The sequence below is a fragment of the Trachinotus anak genome, unplaced genomic scaffold (genome assembly GCF_046630095.1).
Source record: "Trachinotus anak isolate AG129_WGS33_773 ecotype Australia unplaced genomic scaffold, CSIRO_AGI_Tana_v1 ptg000011l, whole genome shotgun sequence".
Taxonomy (NCBI): Eukaryota; Metazoa; Chordata; class Actinopteri; order Carangiformes; family Carangidae; genus Trachinotus; species Trachinotus anak.
Genome location: NW_027273862.1, coordinates 15768955 through 15779259, shown reverse-complemented (window position 1 = coordinate 15779259; position 10305 = coordinate 15768955). Strand labels below are relative to the sequence as shown.

The following is a 10305-nucleotide window of genomic DNA, read 5'->3' as shown; positions in this document are numbered from 1 at the left end:
TTTTAAAGGCGATCATTTGATCATGCACTGTCACAGATTATACTGTTATAAGGATTTGTGAATTTTATCTGAATCACATCAGCTCTTTACAGTTGAATGACTTCGATATTATAATTTTGTCAGCTGTTCAAAATACATTGCTCTAAACAGCAATACTTTTCAATCTTGATGGCACCAGCTCAAACACACCACACCACTTGGCTGCTAGTTGTGAGTGTGCACTGTATTGTATAGAATTAATTTACCCTATACGGAAGAGTCTATACATATTGCGTGGGAATGTTAAAATAAAACATAACCATAATGTTTCTGGCCATGTAAATGCAGTTATTTTGTCTTAATATCTTCTAGTCCAACGGGCCTTACAATCCTTTATTCTGTCTGATTTCCTTTATAAGCCACAGGAGGAGGATGAGAGCAAAAGCTGTGTCAGTGCTGGTCTCGTGGATACACTGTCCCTCCTCCAAATTTAATTAACAAGCTCACATCCTCAAACACAGCCTGGATGTGGGGGAACTCTATGCTGAATCGTCCACTGTAGGCACTTTTTCAAGTTGCAGTTAGAGGGCTTCTCTCCAGGACCTGAGAGACTACAAAGCCCCTAGAGAGGAGATTTGACCTCACTGAACATCATTCCATATACACCCTCCAGACTGCTTGACTTTCCAAGTAAAGGGAAAAGTTGCTGACATGTTTAAAGACATGAGGTAACCCATTTCAGGTCAGGTTTGTTTTGCTCTATGAAAGCCAGCCATCCTTTTCACAACATTGTGTTATGAACGGGGTCCTTGGTCACCCCTATTTTCTTGGATGCTCAGACCATGCACAGAAACCCTTTTTACCTTGAATTAATGGTGCAGCATCACTGATGATGACTATCAGGGTCACACAGGATTGTCTTGTCCTCACAAAAGATCTCAATGGCAACTTGAATTGGAAAATCCCACATGTATGAGAAAAATCTCTTCTTCTCTGGACTGGCACAATCACAGAATTGCAGCCACATGCCGCTCTGCTGTGTCCCCCCTCTAGAGGGCAGTATCATAGACTTCCTGCTGTAGGATAGGAACTGGGCCTGGACCTGGAACCAGGCTGGAGGCAAATGCAGGAGGGTGTGGATGATCCCACACAGGGTCTTTTAAGGATGGGGTTGTGGATGGTGCAGAGGAGCCTGAGATCAGAGGGCTCTGGCCTCTTAGCTGCTCCCTGACTTCCTGCTCCAGACTTGGAGGCACAATCAGCTGATCCTCAGGGTCTGGCTGTGCTGGGGCAGTGAAGTAACCAGACTTCTTCTTAGGAGCCTCCAGGGCCACCTCGATAAGATTATGACTGTCCTCAGGGGCTACCACAGAGCCATTGCACAGCTTTTTCCCAAACAGACTGGATGTGGAGGGAGACTTCTTAAGGTCAGCAATCTCTCTCCCACATACAGCCAGCAGGCAGCCATTTGTAGCAGAAACCACCACACTGTTCTGTCTGCGCAATTTGCCATTTGGATAGTCAGAGCCTCGCTTTTCAAGGTCTAAGTCTTTGGGGCTCTCAGGGCCTCCTGACCGTAGTTGGAAAGCACAGCAGTGAATGTCCACCTCCACTTCTAACTTGCTGCCATTGGAGATAACACCCTCAAGTGGAGCTTCATCATCACTGTCCAAGCCGTTGTCCGACTGGTTACTTGAGAACGTAGCACAGGAGGGTTGACGCTGGAATAGGCCAGGGTGCGCTCCTACACTAGCTGAGCCAGGCACCATGATCCCACACAGTGTAGTAGCAGGGTGTAGGCTACAGCGTCTCTCTGGGCGGGATGCAAGGCCAGAGGATTGGTGCTCATCTGAAGCGGTGGACCCCGCCTCACTGCCCACCTCTGAGGCTGATGTCTCACTGTTGAACTCAGAGACAATACCACTGCTAGATGAAAGGGTGGCTGGGTCACTGGGACCTGGGGTCACAGACACTGGCACAGGGGCAGGAGGAGGACCTCGGGGTTCACTGGTAGAGACTGGCGGCTCACAGGTACAGCTGTCCTCAGCAATATGCAGTGACACCACCACAGCCCCAATGTTGTCCTTGCAACCATAACTCTGGGCAAGCGTACACAGCTTCTTGGCAGCAGCACGTGGATCTTGCACAGCCTGCACGGTGAACACAGCCTCCTGGTAGGAGACCCGTTCAAACAGCGCTCGATTCCCCAGGATCAAGAACTCATCCTGGGAACAGAGAGGCTCAGTGTGCACCCAGGGCTTTGGAAGCACCCAGGGAGACAGGTAAGAGCAGCCCAGCAGGCGAGAGCAGCATGTCACTCCACTCACTTTGTTATCCTATAAAACAAAAGTGCCATCAGACTTGCAGATGCGTGTATAGCTTTATAATATATCCACCTCTGAGTATGAAACTGCACACATTCACACTAAATCAAAAGTTCTACATAATGGCTCTAATGTAAAAAAAAGGAACCCAACATACATGCAAGCTGTGCATTACCTCAGTAATAATGGCTTTACTGAGTTTAACTCTCTCCATCTCCTCAGTGCAGTTCTCCAAGCTGTAAACCTTAGAGAGAGGTACAGGTCGGCCATTCCTGCACAGCACTGCCTGGCAGGTGCCCACGTTGGCCACAGTAAGGCTGAGGTAACCTCCTGGATCTGAAGGCTCATGGTGGATATAACACAGCAAAGCAGAAGCACCCAGTTTCTGGCCAGCCATACCTAGTTTCCTGTACCATTCAAAAACAAACAAAGCTGCTGACAAACTCTTGAAGACACTGGTTGCAGCCTAAACACTTCAGTAACTGCAGTTTTTTTGCAAGTACAAAAAGAGATTTTTAGTAAAGACTAACTTTACAGATGCCTTACCTGTGTGAGGTGAGGAAAGTGTTGCACATATAGACATTGTCGACATTGGAGTGCTGCAGTTCCTCGCACAGCACATCTCCCATGGTGCACTGCAGCAGACGAGGCACTTCTTCGTTGCGGTCTCCATCAAAGATACCATAACAAGCTTCTACATTGTCTCCAAACTGGTCTACAGTCAGCACAGATACACACAACCTGTCCACAACAACAGATCCACATCAATAAAATGATGACTCTGTGACACACATACAGAGGTAAACCTCATACATACTTCAACATGCAACACTGCAGCCCCAGGTCAGGGAGTGACAATGGTGTTGGAGGAGCAGCTAGGCTTACCAGGCTCTCAACAGTGATGCACGTAATATTGTTACAAGCAATAAATCCGATAGAATTATTAGGCTCCACTGACCCAGCTACTCTTGAAAAAGATTGACTGACTCCCCTGATGTCAGTACTAGGCACCTGCCAGTGATTTAGATATTGACTCAGTGGTAGACACATGTTTTGTGCAGAGCACAGCATGTGCATTGAATTTACTGCATTGGAGACAGTATATCCAATGCACCAAGCAACAATAACAGAAGAGAAACATGGTAAACCTACACATGGCATATAGACCAAAAAGGCCAGGGCTGAGGAAAGACACTGAATAAATACTCAAGTGTCTTACTTTGGTGAAACAGAAAGCATTTGTGTAGTCATTTAATTTACTTTATGGCAGTTTGGATGGCTACTAAGATGTTCAGAAACAAACATGGAAAACACACAGGAACCCAAAGCAGTGCTCACTTGTTCCTTTGGCCGCTCATTTCAGAGTAACCATGGTTCCATGGAGTGGAGGCACTCAGTGAGTCCCCTGCTATCGTAGTGGATTTCTGGTCTAATTTCAGGGTGGTGATGTGACTGAAAAGAAGAAGAAATATGGTAGAGGACATTGTAGAAGCAGATATAGGGGCATGGACAAGATACAAGCACAATGCACAAAATATGTTTCACATATAATAATGATGTCATGTCGAGACAACTATAGAATCTAAAGCCAAGGTGTTGTTGCTTATGTTTGATACTTGACAAATTTCAGTGAGTTACTTCCAACCTTTTCAAATGGGTCTTGGTTTTATGACTCACCTGAAGAGGTTGAGGGTTTTATGTTCCAACATCAGGCTGCTGTTGCCTGTCAGGTCCAGCTCTTGCAGAGTAGCAGGCAGCGAGTCAGGCAGCTGGATCTCAGTCAACTCATTACAGCTTAGATCTACAAGCTGCAAACGTACAAAACACACATGAGCTGAAGCAGTTATAATATAATCATACATAAAACAGTTGGGCAAACAAACTCAGAACAAGTCTGACCTTGATCTCAGGCAGGTTGAGGATCTCTGGGAAGACAGTAATGTGGTTGGAGTGTGCTATGAGAGTGTGCAGTCTCTTACAGCTGGACACAGTGGAGGGGATAGTCTTTAACTTGTTGCCACTTAGATTTAGCTCCTCCAGCAGCTCCAGCTTACTCAGCTTACTAAAGATATACAAAAATGTCAGTGAAAAACTCAGTGAGCAGAAGAAGTAGAACATTTACATTACTAATATTAATATTATCCATAATCCATAATATATCATGTTTGAGAGTTGGATGTTGTGGGTGTCATGGTGCCTGGGAACAATGTTGTTGGACTATACTTTTTTTTTTGTTTTTTTTTCTCTCGTCCTAATAAATGAATAAATAAATAAATAAAACTTAAGTTTTAATAAAAAAAGAAAGCCAATGTAACACACCTGGCAGGGAAGGAGAGTAATTGGTTGTAGGCAATGTGAAGGATCCGCAGGTTCTGGTGTCCAACCAGCAGAGCACCACAGTTCTCATTCAAGTTGTTCCCCGTCAGGTAGAGCTCCTGGAGTGTGCTGAGGCTCTCCTCTGATTGGCTGCTGGGAGGAATAGTTTCCAGGGCATTGGCTGACACATTTAAGTATTTTAGGCTGTAGAAGAAGAAAAAATAATAACAAGAGATACATTTTAAAAATTATAAACAGTCTGGATTGCATCCAAAGAGTGTATCCACCCATCCCCTTCTCATTTACTTGGAGGAAATAAATCTAAAAATCTGAGGTCCCCATTTTCATCCATATGGCGGATGAACAGAGGCATGAGGCATCGTTGTACTGAATGATCTTCACATCTTCACAAAGTATATTAAACACATTCTAGGTTCCACAATGTAAAAGTGAAGAGAGCTCAGACTACTGGACCAGAGTAAACTGTTATTCATATGATGCAGAGCTGTACCAATATACATTATCATGTGTCCATTCTCCGTGATTTTATCCACCCAGACAGAGTGGGTACAAACAGCAAATGTGCTTGATTAGACATTTAATGTCAGTGAACTTGGCCTCAGCTCCTCCAGTAAATAGGATAGAGGAAATACATAATGTCAGTGCAACAATAAATGCAAATAAATGTAGATGGATACTGTATGTGTCGGATCACAGTTCTGCATTTTTTAGGGTCATAGAGGTGTTACAGGCTTCCCAATTTTATAATTTCCACTCTAATTCTCATTGCACTTAAGAGGATACTCTTAAAAGAGACAGTTAATTTATCCTTGCAAGTGGAGAATTAATTTACATATTGTTGAACCTGCATATAGAGGAGGGACAGTCATTTTAGCTCCAGTAGTTCTTATGTAATTGGTGTTGTTAAGTTACTGTCTGTGCATGTCACATACTGAACAGTAATTAAACCTGTCCCTCTGACCCACAAGGGAGTGAAACATGTCGTGCTGTTTTTTTAAACAGAGTCAGGCATTGCACTGTCAGTCCAATGATATCTCTGCAGGCCATAAACATTAAAAGACTGTTGACATCTCACTGTGTCCAGGTGAATATATGAAAAGTGTCAGTTATCGACCTAGATCCTATAGTCAGGCTTATATTGTTTTCTTCAGTCTTGAGTGGCACTGCTTTCCCTCAGAAGCTGTACAGCTCTTAGAAAGCAGACCAGGAAAACCATCATCCACAAAGCAGTTACTGCCATTATGCCTTAGCATCAGAGACAGTAAAGCACATTAGAGCATTTGAACTGCTAATGGGTGTTAAGTGATTTACCACACAGGAAATGGGAGGGCAAATGAAGCTCCAGTTACACTTTAGAATGCTCCAATCTTGACCACAGTCCCTGCATACAATCTTTACTTTATCCCCAAAACCATCAGCTGCAATATGATAACTGTAAACTGCAACATAACAGTGAACACACTACAAGTAAAAGTTATAAAGCAGAGGAACCTGATAAAAGACTCAGTTAAGAGTATAAATAGGCTTGAGGACAAAATGGCAAAGGAAACACAGAGAAGAGAAAAACGGTTGAAAGACTCACTTTAAGGCTTTGTAAAATAGACTCTCAGGGAGCTCAGCTAGCTTGTTGTGCTGGAGGTCTAGGGCTTCCAGAGGGACATGGTCAAGTAGGTCAGGCACTCTCTGCAAACGATTGTTCCCCGCCAGCAGCTTTCTCAAACTCAAGCTGTTGAGCAGTCTGTCAGAGGCCAGAAGAGACATTACAGAACAAGATTAGGACAAGAAAAAAAAGAACAGATGAACAAAAAGCCAAGGAACCAAAGAACATTTTCTCCCTGTGCAGATTTGACTATTATGGAGCTGTGGGGAGAGTTGTCAGACATGGCAACCCATGCTAACTAATCCATCAAGGACATTTACAGCTTGGCTGCCCAAACAGATCAGCAGAGCAGCTTTTTATTCTCTCCTGAAACCGTCACAGAAGTCATGAGTGGGTACAGTGGATAGAGGAATATTATCTCAATTTACAAAAGCTTTTCTGATTTCTCATTGAAATGCAAATGCCAGTGTTGACGGCTGACAGTGAATAATGGTAACTATGAGCCAAGCACTACAGGATGACCATGTTTTACTGTGGCAACCAAAAAGACACAAATTTTGCTTCCACAACGAGCCTGATACCAGCTTTCCATGGTTCCACTACCATAACAAAATCTTTTGATGGGCATTATGAAAAGCAGTTTGACATTAGACTAAGCTGCTAAAAAGCACAACCATGTGTAATGAGACACCTGATCTTCTAACTCTGCATAGGACAGCCAGTTGTTTATTACACAAGGCTGAATTTATTCATATTATGCAACATTAAAAAAATAAAGTCTCAGCAAAGAAGGTTCAGGATTAGTGACAGAAAAGGCCAATAACCTGGAAGGAATCTCAGACAGGAGGTTATGTGTGACATCCAGCATCTCAATTTTTCTGCAGTCACACACCCAGTCCGGAAGGTACTCCAAAAGGTTCCTGTCTCAACACACACACACAGTCACACACATAGAGAGACACACACAAACACTCAAAATTGCTTTTAATTGTACAGATGAGTTAATCGTTTTGAAATCATGGTAGATTGGAAGTCAAACTAATATCCTTCAGGGTTACTTAAGTGTGCAAATGATGTCTATCTGGATTTTAACAAAAATAATGAGTTTACAATGGAGTTTGACTAGAAAAGGAAAAATTTACAGTTGTTTCTTACATCTGGTATTTGGCTCAGAAAAAGAAAAACGGCTTAAGGCAAATATATACATAATCCTGACATACTGTAGCATTTTCTGCCTAATTATAGAGTAGGCCTACAGCCATCCAGTTATGAACACAAAAATGAATTCGCCTTCAATGCTATGTATGGGTCAAAGGTCTACACCATGTCAATCCAGTCTTGATTAGAGACAAGGACAGAGGATTTCATCATGTATTGCCTTAAGCATAATAACATAGCATATATTATTATTATATTATTATTATTATCATATAGTGCAATATGATGAAACTACTTTTATTAGACCTCAGAACCTCTGTTCAAAAATGAGAAACTATGGCTGCTTCTTAGTCCCAGCCAGAACTCACTGTGATAGTTCCATGTGTGTCAGCTGGTTAGGGACTGGGTAGATGTTGACTGTTGTAAGGCCTGTGGGCAGATAAAAGCAGCAATTAGCAGTTAAACATCTGGACCATTCATATGTGTGTTTATAAGATGAATGTATCACTAGGGAGAAGGGCCTGAACACACAGACAAACAGTCGGGCAACAATAGCAGCTAGTTGACACTCTTGTTTGACTCACAGTTGCTGCTGGCATGAAGCATGCGCAGAGTGAAACCGCTAAGAGTGAGTGTCCCCAGCTGGTTGCGCTGGCAGTGCAGAGTCTCCAGGTTGCAGATGCAGCTCAGGTCTAGTGAGTCCAAGCAGTTGTCCCGTAAGTCCAGCTGGGTCACTTGGCTCACTGCCTCTAGACTCTCACTTTTCACCCAGCGCAGCCCATTCAGCCTACATTTATCAGAGAGTACAAGGGATTGCACTTTACTGGTTATTACCACTGGAGAAGAGGCACAAGCCTTTGGATGGAAAATTACAGACATATCTAACAAAATGTTCAGTGCATGAAGTACAATGTGTGAATGTATGTCAAATTTGCTAAAATGAGACAAAATAAAACAGTAGTATGGTATTGCAGTTACGATGGCTAAATATTGCTAAAACACCTACTGTGAACCAATTAGTACTACAGGAAGTACTTCTATTTTAGTGGCAATGCACCATGTACAATATAAAAAATGTGATGTATTGTACCAGAGTTACCTTAAAGCTAATTTTTATCTCCATATGGCACACTCTTCTTCGGACCAATTAGTGTGAATTTGAAAAAATGCTAAAATTAAACAATTACGCATTCAACACAGGTTACACACATCAGTCCCTAAGACTTGAAAATCTATCACTAGCATCCAAGATATTGTATTTGTTGGATGACAGATGGGGGTAACTTCATTGACTCTCACTCTATATCACTGGGGGCAGCTTCTGTTCACTTTTTTTTGTCAGATCTGCTCTTTCATATTTGGTGATCTACATTTTAAAACAGTTCTTGTATAGTACACAAAGAGTAGAGAAATTCTGAGTTCACGACTGTCAGGACAGACACTGTTCTGAGGTCCAGGCTCTCCCTGATCTCATCTATCCTGTTAATAAACAACAACCTCTCTTTTATGAGAGCTACAAGCCCACTAATCCACCACAGATGCACCTTGCCCTCATAAATATAGTTTGCCACTGCCAAACCACAACTTTACTCCCAAGGTTGAATTATTAGTTGGCTGTGGGTGGAACAACAGTTGTCGGTTTGATCTTCAGACTGGTAGGAAAATCAATGAGAAGACCTTTCCCCTCTCCCATTACCTGCCAAAGAGGTTCCCATGAGCAAGACACTTAGCCCCCAGGTGTTCCTGTGAAACTACTAAGAAGCTAACAACTATGTATGACTGTATTTCTGGGCAGCTCCCAGGTGTGAGTGTAGGTGTGAAGAAAAAAACATTTGTGCTCAGCAAACCTGGCATCTATAAATAAATGTTTAATAAAAATTTGAGGCTTAGAGGAGTGGTAGGAAATAGTGGAATGGCTGAGGTTCACACTAGTCATTGTGTCAGGACATTTATCTTTCTGTCAATGCTGTAAAAAGAAGTTAAAAAGTGGAGCTTGATAGATAGATGGCAGTGTAGGAGTATTCTTCACCTATACTTTTATTTACCAAATGACAGACAGTGATAGGGGCTCCCTTCCAGACCACATACTGACCCAACATTATCCACATAATGACAGGTGTACTGAGAGACGAGGTAGAGAAAGATGAGAAGAATAGACAAGAAAGAGACTATGTAGAGACAACACACTATGCAGAGGCTGAGAGCTGTTTGTTCCCTGGCAGGCCTCTTACCGGAGGTCGATGTTTTTCAGGTGGCTCATTCTGGCCAGAGTACACAACTCCAGACTCTCCACTCTGTTCCCAGCCATGGCCAGCTTGTCCACTGCACTCAATCTCTCCAGCACAGCAGGGATGTGAGTAAAGTTGTTGAAGGAGAACCCCAAGCTGTTGAGCTGGGACAAGCTACCCAGCTCTTCAGGCAGGGAGCTGAGATGGTTTCCATCCAAAGACAGCGTCTGCAGGCTACAAGATGAAAGGTCAAAACAGTCATGTTTTGCTTTCTTTTACCTTGAAGAGTGGCCAAAAATCTGATTGTGTCCATTTGTAGTTATAGTCATTGTCTGCTGAGAAACATCCTACATTGAGTTGAAACGCAGGATAAAAACTAAAGTGATTTAGCTTCCTGACTTAATCTGATTGCATAACAAAATATTTAAATTTTATGCATTCCATTGACTCCCTAAAACTCCCTCAGTCCAGATTTTATGAGGATATGCATTAGGTATACTAAAATAATTTTGAGACAACAAATTAACCAAAGCAAATGAAAATAGCATGACACAAATAGAAAACATTATATTTTGAAATTACATTACAGTAAATAAATCATTATCTTTCTTATTTCTGATTGAACACCAGTAATATCACTCTTGGCTGGAGAAAAGTTCAAAATAGGTTTTTTTGTTTG

At 42.5% G+C, this 10305-nt stretch overlaps 1 protein-coding gene across 3 annotated transcripts in view; it reads right to left on the bottom strand.

Moving 5' to 3' along the window:
* Window positions 1-10305, bottom strand: part of phlpp2 (PH domain and leucine rich repeat protein phosphatase 2) — a 36921-nt gene continuing 26616 nt past the window's right edge. For all 3 annotated transcript variants that reach the window (XM_071488388.1, XM_071488385.1, XM_071488387.1), the window contains exons 8-19: window positions 9630-9860; window positions 7983-8185; window positions 7767-7827; window positions 7065-7160; window positions 6223-6378; window positions 4623-4823; window positions 4203-4365; window positions 3981-4111; window positions 3642-3755; window positions 2850-3044; window positions 2479-2710; window positions 1-2315 (exon numbers count right to left, since the gene is read on the bottom strand). In XM_071488388.1, the coding sequence (XP_071344489.1) occupies window positions 1029-2315; window positions 2479-2710; window positions 2850-3044; window positions 3642-3755; window positions 3981-4111; window positions 4203-4365; window positions 4623-4823; window positions 6223-6378; window positions 7065-7160; window positions 7767-7827; window positions 7983-8185; window positions 9630-9860 (3070 nt within the window). In that variant the 3' untranslated portion in view covers window positions 1-1028. The remainder of the gene's footprint in view (window positions 2316-2478; window positions 2711-2849; window positions 3045-3641; window positions 3756-3980; window positions 4112-4202; window positions 4366-4622; window positions 4824-6222; window positions 6379-7064; window positions 7161-7766; window positions 7828-7982; window positions 8186-9629; window positions 9861-10305) is intronic.